This window comes from Heterocephalus glaber, unplaced genomic scaffold (genome assembly GCF_053883595.1).
Source record: "Heterocephalus glaber isolate CG9 unplaced genomic scaffold, H.glaber_assembly_v1.0 deba00001600, whole genome shotgun sequence".
NCBI classification, from domain to species: Eukaryota; Metazoa; Chordata; class Mammalia; order Rodentia; family Bathyergidae; genus Heterocephalus; species Heterocephalus glaber.
Genome location: NW_028258372.1, coordinates 45,860,570 through 45,875,711, shown reverse-complemented (window position 1 = coordinate 45,875,711; position 15,142 = coordinate 45,860,570). Strand labels below are relative to the sequence as shown.

The 15,142-nt window shown below is 43.2% G+C and overlaps 1 protein-coding gene and 1 pseudogene across 6 annotated transcripts in view; one reads left to right on the top strand and one right to left on the bottom strand.

Moving 5' to 3' along the window:
* Positions 1-15,142, top strand: part of Kcnh1 (potassium voltage-gated channel subfamily H member 1) — a 334,166-nt gene that overhangs the window by 68,160 nt on the left and 250,864 nt on the right. For 4 of the 6 annotated variants that reach the window (XM_004861998.4, XM_021242471.2, XM_021242473.2 and 1 more), the window contains exon 6: positions 5,945-6,418. In XM_004861998.4, coding sequence (XP_004862055.1) covers positions 5,945-6,418 — 474 coding nt within the window. The remainder of the gene's footprint in view (positions 1-5,944; positions 6,419-15,142) is intronic. The other 2 variants (XM_004861999.4, XM_021242472.2) reach the window with 1 other exon arrangement.
* On the bottom strand, positions 50-576 carry LOC106010839 (small ribosomal subunit protein eS24 pseudogene; annotated as a pseudogene).

Sequence of the window (15,142 nt, the reverse complement as noted above, 5' to 3'; positions counted from 1 at the left end):
TTTATCTTTTTTATGGCTGAGTTGTACTCCATTGTGAATATATGTCACATTTTTTTTTTTTTTTTTTGAAGTTTTTACAGTTTATTAATCCTCTTGTGAAAAACCCGCAGTCCCTGCAGACAGGCACTGGAAAATCTTTACTCCTTTGGCTGTTCTCCGATTTCCAGCTCACTTTTTGCCAGCACCAACATTGGCATTTGCAGTGCCCCTGACTTTCTTCATTCTGTTCTTGCGTTCCTTCCACTGCTTTCTTGATGTCTTTTTCTTCTCATACAGCCCGTGTCTTGCAAGTCTATGTTTGGGCTCATTTTTCTTCTCATAATCCAAAGAATCTTAAATCATGTTCAAGCCAGTTGTCTTGCCACCTCCGAAATGGGTTCTGAATCCAAATACAAAAATGACGTCCGGTGTAGTCTTGTACATTTTGGTGAGTTTTTCCCAAATTTCTGTCTTGGGTACTGTTGCTTTCCCGGGATGAAGGACATCAATGACCGTTTGTTTCCTTTGAAGTAGTTGGTTGGTCATGAACTTCCAGGTCTGGATAGTTACCGAGTCATTCATGATGGAAACAGATCCTCAGGCAGCCAGGGAGGAAAAAAGGTGTCACATCTTCTTTATCCGTTCATCTGTTGTTGGACATACAGTCTGCTTTCAAGATTTAACTATTGTGAATTGTGCTGTTATAAACATGGGTTTCCATGTATGATGATAATATGTTTTAACTCTAAGGGAAGATGCCTAGAAGGAGAATAGATGGGCCAAACAGAATATCTATTAGGTTTTTGAGGTATCGCCACACTGTTTTCCAGAGTGGTTTCATTAGTTTACGTTCTTACCAACAATATAGAAGGGCTTCTTTTCCCAGCTGCCTCACCAGCATCTGTTACTTGACTCCTTGATGATTGCCATTCATTCTGGAGTAAGGTGGATTCTCAGTGTTGTTTTAATTTGAGTTTCTCTAATCACCAGAGATGTTGAACATGCTTTTTTCATGTCCTTATTAGACATTTATACTTTTTCTGGGAGGTGTCTATTTCAGTTGTCCATTTTAGATTGAGTCTTTTAGTTTTGGGGAAGGGGTCTAATTTTTTTGAGTTCTTTATACATTCCAGGTATTAGTCCTCTGGCAGCTGGCAAAAATTTTCCCATTCTGTAGGTTGTCTTTTCACTCAGTTGATTGTTTCCTTTGCTGTGCAAAAGCTTTTACTTTGCTAAAATCCTATTTGTTGATTCTTGGCATTGTGTCTAGTGTAATTGGGGCTCAATAGGGTTGTGTGCGGGAAGTCCTCACCTGTTCCTATGTCTTCTTCAATTTTCCAACCTCTTCCTTCAGCAGATTCAGTATTTCTGTTGTATATATAAATCTTTTTTTAAAAAATTCTTTTATTGGTACATTTTAGGTATATAATACATTTACATTTCTCATTGGGAACTTGTACCTGTACATGATGTATCTTGGTTCTTATTTTTCCCCCTTCCCCTGCCCTCCCTTCAACTCCTCCATCCCTCTCTATTTACAGAGACTTTGTTTTTTCCATTTTCTCATATGAATTCCATTCCTGTCTTTCCTTTCCCCTACCCCTCCCACTTCCCCTTCCCCTTTGCCCCTTTTCTTCCTATTTCACATTACCTATTATACATTTAGTCCTTATTTACACTTTCATTTTCTCACACCAGAGAAACTATTCTGTATTTACACATATGTCTCCTATTTATTTCACTTAAGAGTATCGCCTCAATGTGCATCCATTTTAGCTATAAATATCTCTAATCTCTCATTATTGATGGCTGAGTAGTACTCCATTTTTTTACAAAACCACATTTCCTTTATCCATTCTCCAGTTGATGGGCAATTGGGCTGCTTCCAAGTTTTAGCTATTACAAATTGTGCTTCTATGAACATGGGTGGGCATACATCACTGTGGTATGATTCTTTTAATTCTTTGGGGAAGATCCACAGCAGGACAGCTTCAAGCTTCTAGAAAAGAAAAGCAGGACAAACCCAGAGCTCATATAAGGGAGGAAATTATAAAGATCAGAGCAGAAATCAATGCAATGGAGAGTAAGAGAACAATACCAAAAATCAACAAAGCCAAGAGTTGGTTCTTTGAAAGAATCAACAAAAGTGACAAACCCTTCGCTAACCTTATCAGAAAAAGGAAAGAAAAGGCCCAAATCCATGCAATTAGGAATGAAAAGGGTGAAATTACAACAGACCCAGCAGAAATCCAGAGGATCATCAATACCTACTTCCAGAACCTATATGCCAATAAGATGGAAAACACAAGAAATGGACAGATTCCTAGATAGGTTTGAATTACCAAAGTTGAACAAAGAAGACCTAAAAATTCTAAACAACCCAATATCAACCAATGAAATTGAAAACAAAGTTAAAAACTCACCAACTAAGAAAAGCTCGGGTCCTGATGGCTTCATTGCTGAATTCTGTAAGACATTTAGAGAGGAACTGCTGCCACTACTGTTTAAACTCTTCAGTGAAATTGAAAGGGAAGCAATACTCCCAAATTCATTCCTGGAAGCAAGCATCACCTTGATCCCCAAAGCAGAGAAAGACCCAACCGAAAAAAGAGAGCTATAGGCCAATCTCACTAATGAACATAGATGCAAAAATCCTTAATAAGATACTGGCAAATGGGATGTAGATGATGATCAGGAAGATCATACACCCTGACCAAGTGAGATACATCCGAGGGATGCAGGGATGGTTCAACATATGCAAATCAATCAATGTAATACACTATATCAATAGAGCCAAGGACAAAATCCATATGATCATCTCAATAGATGCAGAAAAAACATTTGACAAAATCTAACACGCATTTATGATAAAACCCTACAAAAAATTAGAATAGACGATCTCTACCTCAATTTGATAAAAGCCATCTATGAAAAACCAGCCAATATCATACTAAATGGTCAAAACCTGAAATCCTTCACACTAAAATCAGGAACAAGACAAGGATGTCCACTAACACCACTCCTGTTCAATATAGTTTTGGAAACATTAGCCACGACAATTGGACAAGAGAAAGAAATAAAAGGAATAAAGATAGGAAATGAAGAAGTCAAATTGTCATTATTTGCAGATGACATGATACTCTACATAGAAGACCTGATGAATGCCACCAAAAATCTTCTAGACTTAATAAATACAGTAAAGTAGCTGCATACAAGGTCAATACACAAAACTCAGTAGCTTTCCTCTACACGAACAACAGACTCACTGAGAGAGAAACAGGGCAAACAATTCCTTTCAAAGTAGCATCCAAAATCTGAAACATCTAGGAATCAATCTTACAAAAGATATCAAGGACCTCTTCTCTGAAAACTATAGCACTCTAAAAAGAAAGACTGAAAATGTTATCAGTAAATGGACAGACATCCCCTGCTCCTGGGTAGGAAGGATCAACGTAGTGAAAATGGCCATACTTCCAAAACTGCTATACAGATTCAATGCAATCCCAATTGAAATCCCAGCAGCGTGCTTCATGGACCTTGAGAGAACAATCCAAAAATTCATTTGGAACAAAAGAAGAGACCCAGAATAGCAAAAACAATTCTAGGTAACAGAGGCATGGCAGGGGGTATCACAACCCCCAACTTGAAACTATACTACAAAGCTACTGTGATAAAAACAGCATGGCATTGGCAAAGAAACAGACCTCATGACTAGTGGAACAGATTAGAAGATGCAGAAACAACTCCAGACATACTCAGCCATCTCATCTTCAATAAAGGAGCCAAATGCCCTCACTGGAGGAAAGATAGTCTCTTTAATAAATGGTGCTGGAGAAATTGGGTTTCAACTTGCCAAAGATTAAAACTAGACCTATATCTCTCACCATGCACTAAACTAAAATCAAAATGGATTAAAGATCTAAATATTAAAACAGAAACACTGAACTGCCTGGAATGGAGGTTAGGTAGAACTCTTGAAGACATTGGTACAGGAAAAGATTTTACAAACAAAACCTCAGTTGCATATGAACTAGCACAAAGAATCAACAAATGGGATGTCTTCTTATTAAATTTTTACACAGCAAGAGAAACCACTAGCAGTGTGAAGAGACAACCCACAATGTGGGATAAAATTTTCACTAGTGGTCACTCAGACAAAGGTCTACTCTCTCAAATCTATAAAGAACTTAAGAAAAATCAGACCTCCCAAATTTAAAGACCCAATCCAAAGATGGGCATCTGAAATGAACAGACATAGAAGTAGAAATAGCACATAAACATATGAAAAAATGTTCACATCACAGGTCATTTGAGAGATGCAAATGAAAATAATGGTGAGATTCCACCTCCAGAATTAATGCTGAGATTTCATTCCAGAAAGAATGGCTGCTCTCATGAAATCAACCAGTAACAAATGCTGGCAGGATTGTGGGGAAAGAGGAACACTGCTCCACTGCTGGTGGGAGTGTAGACTGGTGCATCCACTGTGGAAATCAGTATGGAGATACCTCAAAGAACTAGGACTGGAAGTCCCATTTGACCCAGCTATTCCCCTGCTGGGGATCTTCCCCAAAGAATTAAAAGAATCCTACCACATTGATATATGTGCACCTATGTTCATAGCAGCATAGTTTGTAATAGCTAAAACTTGGAAGCAGCCCAATTGCCCATCAACTGAAGACTGGATAATGAAAATGTGGGTTTTTTAATAAAATGGAGTACTACTTGGCTATAAAAATGAAAAATTAGACATAGCTAAATGGATGCACATTGAGGCAACACTCTTAAGTGAAATAAATAGGACACACGTGTAAATACCAAATAGTTTCTCTAGTGTGAGAAACTGAAAGTGTAAATAAGGACTAAAAAGTATAATAGATAATGTGAAATAGGAAGAAAAGGGGCGAAGTGGAAGTGGGAGGGGTAGGGGAAAGGAAAAAAGGGAATGGGATTAATATGAAAAAATGGAAATAAAGTCTTTGTAAATAGGGAGGGGTGGAAGGGAGGGTAGGGGAAGGGGGAAAAATAAGAACCAAGAGAGATTATGTAAGGGTACAAATTTCCAGTGATGAATGTCCTTATATTGAATACCTAAAATGTACCAATATTGGTATTGGAATAAAGTCCGACACCTCCCTGTGCCCGAGGGCTGAGTGGTCTGGCTTCTGCTCCCTTTAGGAGCTTCTCCAGTCTCCTGCAGTCCCCTCAGTGCACTCCAGCCACCTGGCCTTCTTTCTCTTCCTGAAAATGTTAAACTTGCTTCGTTCTGGGGCTGTGACACTGGGAAAGTTCTCTGCCTGGGATAACTTTTCCATACAGAGGGGAAAGGCTGGCTCTCTGTTGTTGTTCAGGCTTCAGTCAAGTCCTCTTCCAGCCTTCTTCCCGTTACTTTTTATCAAATTGCCCAGTTCTGGCCTCCTGCTTAGCTCTTCTTTGTCTACTAGACCATGCTCCATGAAAGCAGGCATTGTGATGTTTCCTTTATTGCTTTCTGTGTGAGGCTGAGACCAGTTCCTGGCACAGAGCAGTACATATTTGTTGATTAAAGTTGCTTAATTTTCTTGAGCCTCAGTTTCTCACCTGTCATGTATAATAACTGGCTTTTATAAAGGTATTTAGGGCCGGGGATTTAGCTCAGTGGTTCTGCTGCCTGCCTCGCAAGCACAAGAACCCGAGTTCAATTCCTAGTACCAAAAAAAAAGCAAGGTTGTATTTAGACTTCAGATAAGTGCACGTGAAATATTTAGTTCAATGTTTGGTGCACATTTTGTCGCATTGTAATGTGTCATTGCTTCAAAGAGATTATTTCCGTTGCCATGTTCACTTACATTCACCCACCCTCGTCCAGCTCCTGTTGCTGATGATCCATACAGCGTATTATGAGCATTTGTAGTGCAGATGTTGCCTGGTAGATGCTTGCCATTAAACTCTAACGTAGTTTCCCCTTGCCGTGTTTTCTGCTCAGGTCCTGCAGCTGGGCTCAGACATCCTTCCGCAGTACAAGCAGGAGGCACCCAAGACTCCCCCTCACATCATCCTGCACTACTGTGTTTTTAAGACCACGTGGGATTGGATCATCTTGATCTTGACTTTCTACACAGCCATTTTGGTCCCTTACAATGTCTCCTTTAAGACCAGACAGAACAATGTGGCCTGGCTGGTTGTGGACAGCATCGTGGATGTCATCTTTTTGGTGGACATTGTGCTGAATTTTCATACCACATTTGTTGGACCAGCGGGGGAGGTGATTTCTGACCCCAAACTTATCCGCATGAACTACCTGAAGACGTGGTTTGTGATTGACCTTCTGTCCTGTTTGCCATATGATGTCATCAACGCTTTTGAGAACGTGGATGAGGTTAGTGCCTTTATGGGTGATCCAGGGAAGATTGATTTTGCTGATCAGATTCCACCACCACTGGAGGGGAGAGAGAGTCAGGTACATCCTCAAATCTCAGACCTTGTTGTCATGTCTGTGTTGCTGAATTAAACATGGGTGGTCAACAGAAGAGGAATCGAATGGGTGGGACCTAGCATGACTGATGGCCAAAACTGAGGGTGCATGCTTGCCAGATATCCTTGCCTGCTCTTCCTGTCCTTTGGAGGCTTGGAGGCCCTGCATGCCATGGAGGGGCTTGGAAGAGACCAAAGGCTTGCCCTTCCTCCTCATGGAGTGCAAGCTGCTGGCTCGGGAAGTGAGGCTGCAGAAGCAGCCATGCATGGCCACTGCACTGGTGAATCTTCTTGTTATTCCATTGTTGAATGTTTACCTATTTATTACTCTACTTACGAGGACTTTCCTTTCATGTGTTGTTGACTTTTGGCTATTTCATAGGCAATTGACTTGTAGTAGCACATACCATTAAATCTCTAGTTTCTTCTTTTCTTTTTATAACTGTTGACATGAGTTATTTCTTTGCCAAAATGAGTTTTGGAGGTGATCTGGGAGATGTTCAGGTTCCTCCTTGTGGTTAAAAGTGTAGGGTTTTTTGATTACTTTGGATTGTTGGTCTTAAGGATGATGAAAGGAATTAAAAGATAAATACTCTGAATATGCTGGCATCGAGACATGTTCAAAGAGTCATTGAATGGCTGCTTGGGACAGTGTGTCCTTTGAAAAAGCAAGAATGTCAACTCGTTTCAAGGAAAAATTTCAGATTCTTTCTTCTACTTCTAGTTGACGCTTCAGTTGGATTAAGATAGGGCAGTTCACTGATAAACGCTCAGCCTGCCTCAGAGGTGGGCCCTCATTTCCTCAGATTCTGGAGGGTCCTGGGGATGGAATGGGCAGGTGCTCTAGGCAGCTACCTGGAGGCCGAGTGTAGGGAGGACCTGTAGGGCTGAAGAGCCTCAGACTCTACCTTGAGCCATCTGGGAGGAGCAGTTTGTTCCCTGACCGGTGACTGTGTCTGGCTGGTGGCATGATGAGGCCTCTCTGCCTTCAGGCTGGCACCCGCCCAGCCCTTGCTCTGGGGAACAGCCTACCCCCTCTCTCCTGCTGAGAGTAGCTCTTCCTACCGAATGCTGCCACACGCAGCGCCGGGAGGAGAGATCTTGACGCTCTGCCTCTCTAGATCCTGACGCTCTGCCTCTCTAGATCCTGAGTAACCCTGCTTCTCTCTGTGTGGTGTTTTTCAGTGTGCTTTAAAATCCTTGAGATTAATTTTCTGAGTAGCTTGTGTGGATTTTATAGAGGATTAAATGAGTCAAGGTTGATCATTTAGAAGAACAAAATCACCTCTAATGTTAATGCTGGGATTCTTAAATATGAATTTTAGTACATGTTGGGAATGATATTTTTCTCTGTGAGCAGATTTCTAGAAAATTTTGTTAGGAAAATACGATTTTGGCTTAGGTAATTCAAATGAATGATCCTCAGCTCAAAGGGTTTCTTATACACACATGGGAAGTGAAATTTAACTTTAAAAACCGCTTGAGTTTATAAAATAAACTATTGCTATTTCTAGGAATAGTACCGAAATTTTGAAGATAAATAAAACAGTTCTCCAGCTTTCCTGGGTTCTAATTAAAAGTTGGCAGAGCTGTAACACACATGTAAAATCTGTCTGGATAACCTGTAGGTTAAAGGGCGGAGAGCTTGTCCTGAGGGACTGTATGCTGGGTTGGAACTCCTTTCACTGTGACTCCCCTGATGGTGATTTCTGATTTCTAGCTTTATGAAATAGGTTGGTAATAGGAAAAATGCCCATTATCTGAAACTTTCCAGTTGGTAAAGGATTTAGTATCAAAGCTCTTACAACTACCTTTGATCATAAAAGTATATAAATAGTGAGTTTCTTCTGTAAAGACTTGATTTATATTTGGTAATGCTTTAAAGCTTTGCCTGACACCCAAAATAATACCCTTTAATACCAATTGTGGCACTGTGGAGGGAGATCAGTGTGAGAAAACTGAAAATTTGGTTTCTGGTCCTTTTGGTATGACCTGTTAGGACAGCTGTGGCCCTGGTGCCTGTTACTGAGCTTTTCTAAATCAGTTTTCCTATCTATATCTTAGGTTAATTCTACTTGAGCAGTCTGTTTAGGCAGTGGATTATTTAAGTTCCCTATCAGTTCCAAGGGCTCAAGTCTGGTGAATTCCAAGTCTCATGTGTGTTAACCTCATCTCCAGAAGCTGAGTATAAAAAGACCAGGCTAGTCCTCTGATTCCCTACCTGCAGTGGGTGGGAGGAAGAAGAGATTGTTTGGACAAAGCCCAGAAAAATTCCCCTTGGTAGAATTCTGATTATGGATTAGTGGGTTCATCTTCACCGTCTGTTCTTTTCTTGTCCAGTGTCAAGTTTGCGTAGCTGCAACTCCTCTAGATTTTTTTCTCTGGGAGAGTATGGGGAGACATAAGAAATTATTGACTCATTTCTCATACAAAATCCATGGAGCTTAATTAACGCTGGTACTGTAATTGTACCAATGGACTGCACGCCAGTGGACCCCAGCAAAGAGGAGGAGACAGCAGTGGTGGCTCTGCCATCTCTGAGTGTGTGTGCACTAGGGGTAGGGGCTGTTGAAATGAGGAGACTGGATCCCCCCGCCTGGGTCGAGAAGGAACTAGGTTAAACTATTCATGCCTGCAGTGGTGAGTTCAGCCCTGTGGATAACACCCGTCTGCAGGACTTAGGCCACAGAAATGATTCCTTTGGCTCAACTCGCTTCACTTCTGTAGATGGCTTCCGATTGCATCACTCTCCAGCCTGTTGGTAATAATCTGTGTTGGAAGCTGTTTGGGGATGTGTTTGCACATTAGCTAAACTCATTAGAGGACAAAGGTCTGGAGCGGAGTGAACTACAGTGTGGAATGGGTTTGTTAAAGCACAAGCCAAATGAGCCTTTCAAGTGTCTGGCGGATCATTGGCCTGTTGTGCTTCATGGGTTAAAGATGGAATTACTACTGGCTAAATGGATTCACTCTCCTGGGGAAACCTTATTGCTTATTGCTGTTGGAGAGTGGAAGTCCAAAGGGTAACACTGGGGGTAATTGTGATCGTCCCTGGGCGTCCCTGTGATGGCCTGGAGACAGAAGGTGTCCCAGAGATTCTCCTGTCCCTGGCTCTGTAACCGCAGGCAGCAGCACAAGCAGCTCTGCTTGCTGAGAGCCCACTGTCACGGAGATGCCTGCATTGGAGTGGGGCAGGAGCAAGGTAGGGTGATGAAAAGGAGTGACTCTGACCACAGCGTCCGAACCCTTTCAGGCCATGTGGAAGGGCAGAAAGCAGTCGCAGCTGGGAGGAAGGTGGCGTGTGACCCGGTGCCCATCTCCCTGGACTCGGTTTGCCTCACCCACGTTTGATGAGTCCATCCCACCACTCACTTTTTGTGGCTGACAGGAGGAGTTATCTCTGCTTCTCAGACCAGGGCAAAGGGGCAGGTTGTCCTTGGCCTGGGAGCACAGCACAAACACTGAGTCTTCCACTTGCTTGAAGGGGAGGCATGCTACCTGGACAGTCCCTTCTACCATGAGCACAAGTCTTAGAAGACTGAAAAATAAAGGAAAAGTTTTCGATAGCATTGCCAGGACAAGGGGCAGCTGTGGCCTTGCTAACATCCCTAACCAAACTTCAGCCACCAGCCATTACTGGTAAGTCACCGTTGTCGGAGAGAAAGAGCCTATCAGCAGCACTTCTTGGTACCGGGGATCAAACTCAGGTCCTTGCACTTGCGCAGCAGGCAGCGGAACCACTGAGCTAAATCCCCGGCCCAGCAGCACTTCTTGCCACTAACAAGTCACGAGAATGAAAACTCTGGTGGTTTTGTTTTGTCTTCTTTTTCCAAAATAACTGGGTAGCAGAAGCAGTCAGTACAAACATGATAGCTAGGAATGCCAAGGAAAAGTGGGTGAAACCTGAGACTGCTCAGCACTATTGAGTTTTTCTGTCTGCTGTGTTGTCAGGCGAAGCAACTTGAAATCGGTTTTAATGTCATTGGTTTTTATCCAGGAGCCACCATAGGCTGCTGATATGTCCAAGTATGCATCCCAGTGTCTCCCCTCCCTTCCCCTCCTGTCCAGGGGACCCACAACAAGGTCTGCACTGATGGGTCTGAAACACCCACTGTGATTTAGTAATGACCTTTTAAGATTGCTGTTGTTAAATCATGGTACAGCCATATAATGGAATATTATTCAGCAAAAGAAATGAGCTGTTATGCCACAAAAAGACGTGGAGGAAAGGTAGGTGCCTATCGGTAAATGAAAGAAGTCAACGTTGAAAGGCCTACACGCTGCATACCAATGCTGCAAAGTTGGGGAAGGCAAACCTATGGTGACAGTCTAGAGATAGTTGTTGCCTGGGATTCAGAGTGGAGGGAAGAGCAGATGTTTAGGGCACCGAAAGTACTTGGTATGACTCTGCAATGGTGGGTACCTGTCACTGAACACTTGGCCAAACCTGTAGAATATGTAGTACAGAGAGGGAACCTGATGTTCCCTAGTGAGCTCTGTGGGCTTTAGCTAATGATATTGCATCTGTATTGGCTCATCATTTTATAACAGATGTACCACAGTGATTGAGAGGTTAGTGACAGAAAATTCGCTGTTTCTGTACTTCCTCCTTCAGTTTTAATAAACTAAAACTGCTCTAAAAATAACCTATTAATTAACTCCTCACATCGCTGTCATGAGACCCAGGGATTGCCTCTAAGCTGGGACTCTAAGAAAAGCCCTGGACATCTCGTGACTTTCAGCCTAACCGCTTCCTGCCAGCCTTCAGCCAGACAGAAGCCACAGGTGAGGGCTGGTGACTCTGTTACCATGGGAACAAGAAAGTCTTGCGTGAACCCAGAAGAACCTAGACGCCAGGCTGTGTGCCAAGGAAAGATAAGTAGGGTAGGCAGGTGGACCTCGGAGTCCCTGTTGCCCTCCATCCCCCCAGCTATCATGACACAGACAGGTGCATGCGCACACACACGCACAGCAGTGAGCTCAGATGAGACCAGACTCTATGCCTGAACCTCTTGCCCCAGCAGTTGCAGGGGGACAGGTGGGGTGCCGGAGATGGCTGCTCACAGTGTGACCTTTGCTCATGGTCTGAACTGTTTGTGCAGGTGACATGCTCTCCATTGAAGCAGAGGCTCAGCCGGAAGACTGGGTTGTAGGTGCTATGCCCTGGTACCTGAGAGCAGGGGAGTGGTGGGCGATCATTTAAAAGCAGGAAGCTATTGCAAAGTGTGCCGCTATGAACATGGGTGCACACACATCACTGTGGTATGATTCTTTTAATTCTTTGGGGAAGACACCCAGCAGGGGAATAGCTGGGTCAAATGGGACTTCCAGTCCTAGTTCTTTGAGGTATCTCCACTCTGATTTCCACAGTGGTTGCACCAGTCTATACTCCCACCAGCAGTGGAGCAGGGTTCCTCTTTTCCCACAGCCCCAGCAACATTTGTTATTGGTTGATTTCATGATAGCACCCATTCTTTCTGGGATGAGGTGGAATCTCAGCATTGTTTTCATTTGCACCTCTCAAATGACCAGTGATGCTGAACATTTTTTCATATGTTTATTTGCTGTTTCTACTTCTTTGAGAAATGTCTGCTCATTTCAGATGCCCATCTTTGGTTTGGATCTTTAAACTTGAGGTAAGTTCTTTATAGATTCTAGATGGATGGTAGGCTGGTGTCTGGATAAAGATTTAAAAAAAAAAGAAATGCAGTACTACTCAGCCATAAAGAATGATAAACTACAGACATTTATAGCTTAATGGATACACACTGAAGCCATACTTTTAAGTGAAATAAATAGGACACACATGTAAATACCAAATAGTTTCTCTGGTGTGAGAAACTGAAAGTATAAATGAGAATCAAAATGTATAATAGATACTGTGAAATAGGAAGAAAAGGTCCAAAGGGCAAGGGGAAGTGGGAGGGATAGGGGAAAGGAATAAATATGAGAAAAGGAAAAAACAAAGCTTATGTAAATAGGGAGGGGTGGAGGGGTGAGGGGAGGGCAGGGGAAGGGGGAAAAATAAGTCAAGATGAGTCATGTAAAGGTACAAGTTCCTAGTGATGAGTGTCATCATACTGTATACCTAAAATGCATCAATAAACTTAATGAATTAAAAGATTCTATAAAAATCCGGGAAGCTGATCCTGCATGGCTTCCAGGCAACTGTGATTTAATGTAAATTCTGATTCCAGAGTTAAGAAAAGAAGCGTAAAACTTCACGATGTTTGGGGACATGGCAAAGCTTGGCTGCTGGGCCTGATCCCCGCCCTGTCCTCTCCATTTTTTCCCAGATGCTTTTCTGGTCAACCCAGGTTCTATTTCTCTTTCAGTTCTACATCAGCTTTTCTTAGCAGCAGAGGGGGATATTCAGGAGCTCCAGCCCACTGGGGTCACAAGTCATAGACCTGGCCAAGGATATGGAAAGTGCACCAGAGTTCAGCTCAAGGTGCTGCTGTTTGCAGCAGGGAAAACTGAGCCCGCTGAGAGCCCAGGAAGCTTCTGGAAGAAATGGCCGAGATCAGCCTGGTGACGAGAAGTAGGGCATTCCCGGGAGAGGGAGGAGCACAGCATACGGCACTGGGGAGTCAGCATCCTGCCTAGGGGTTTACATTTTATCCTGCAGCCAAAAGAAACCATCAGTGAGCTGACATGCCTGTGATCCCAGCACTGTGGGAGGCTGAAGCAGGAGGATCAAAGTTTAAGCCTAGCCTGGCAACTTAGTAACTTAGTGAGACACTGTCTCAAAATTAAAGTAAGATAGGTGGACAGATGGACGGACGGACAGATAAATGGATGGGCAGGCAGGCTAGGGTATAGCTCAGTATGAATGCCCCAGGTTCAACCCTCAATTCTGCAGAGAGGAAGAGGAGGACCCCCGAGGGGGAAGCCATCCAGGTTTTCTTCCGTGGTGGGGATGAACCTGGTTTTTGCTTCTGAAGGTGCGCCCAGCAGGCCAATGAGGCAAGGAGATGACATGCATCGCCTCTTCCTTTCCCTCTGCTCCCGGGATCCACTGCAGTCAGGCTGTCACCTCCACCAGCACCCTGAATGCCTGTCCCCAACTCCTAGTCCTCAGCCTGGCTGAAGCCCTGCTTCTCTGGGCTGCACCAAGTGTCTGAATGGGCCTGAAGAGCTGTCACCAGCGAGCCAGACCCAAGCTCACCTGCACTCGCTGCTGCCTTTCCCTTGGCTGTGCTTGACTCCTGGCCCCATCTGCTCCCAGTCTCGCTCATCCTCTGCCAAAGAACAGTACAAGGCATCTTCTCACAATGCCATCAGCAAACCTACCTGCCTGTGAGCCCCACTCTCTGCTCCTAATGGGGGTCATTTTCTGGGTTGAGTTCTGTTCCTCCCACCGCTTGGATGAGGACCGTGCCCTTATGCTGTTTCTCCTCTTTTCCACGTCATCAGGGGATATATCCGGTCTTCATGAGGCCCCTCAACGTGCTCCACCTCTTGCCCCATTTCCTTCCTTCTCTTTGTTGAGAAACTCCCTGGAAGTTTTCTATCCTTGAGTTTTCTTCCCCTTCTTGCTCCTCTTCCAATCAGGTTTTCACCCTTGTCATTCTGTTGAAACTGAAATTGTTTCTGTCACAGGCACCATGATGTGCACATTGCCAAGTCCTGTGGTCAGATCTCAATTCCTATCTGACTGCAGGTCTGCAGTGTTAGACTAGAAGGCTCTTATCTCACATGGCAGAATCCCAAATCACGGCCAGTGGGCACTCAGTGGCTGGCTGGTGGCTGCTGGTCTGTCAGGCACACGGACCTCCTGTTGGCCTCACAGTACCTGCTGTTCTTTGTCTAGGATGTCCCACCATATGCATCCACTTGTCTGTCTTTTCATGTCACTGAGGTGTTTGCCCATTGGTACCTGATTAGAGGGCTTCCCTGACCGCCCTATGTAAAGTCTCTTTCACTTTCTTTTGGTTTCATAGCTTTCTTCATAATCTGATGATGTTCTTGCTAATCTCCCTTCATTACAATAGTTTGACAGTTTAAAACTTTGAAGTATAAAATACATATACTTAAGTTTGATCAAATACATTAATCTTAGATACACAGTTTAATGAATTTTTATAAATGTGTATTTCCACATAAACACCTCTTGGAGAACAACACAGAACTTGACTAACACCCTAGAAGGGTCTTTCCTGATTTTGCCCAGAGAGCCTCCCTAAAAGGACCAGTATTTTGACCTCCACTGCCTGTTCATAAAATGTGGGTGAACAGAATGACTCTAGCCTCTTCTGCATCTCCTTTCCATCAGCATCTGTCAACTTAGCCAGGCTGTTGGGTGGGTCAGTAATTTACTGTATTTTGCTGAAGTTGATTATATCAGCTGTCTAAAGCTGCATAACTAATCACTCCAAAATTTAGTGATTTAATCCAGCAAACATTTTGTTGCTCATTTTGTTTTAGATTTGGGGTGGTTCAGCTAGGAAATTCGGTTGACTATAGGTTTCCTCACAATTGAAATTATATAGTTTTTTTCCTTTTTTGATTGGCTTATTTGGCTTTAATAGAATATCTTCAAGGACCATCCATGTCTGTCCTTTTAAGGAGAAATAATATTCCATATTATATATATGTATATATATGTGTGTATATATATATATTCCACACACACAAATATACATATATGTATATATTGCACTTTGTTTATCCATTCACCCATTGATGGACCCTTGGGTTACTTCTACCT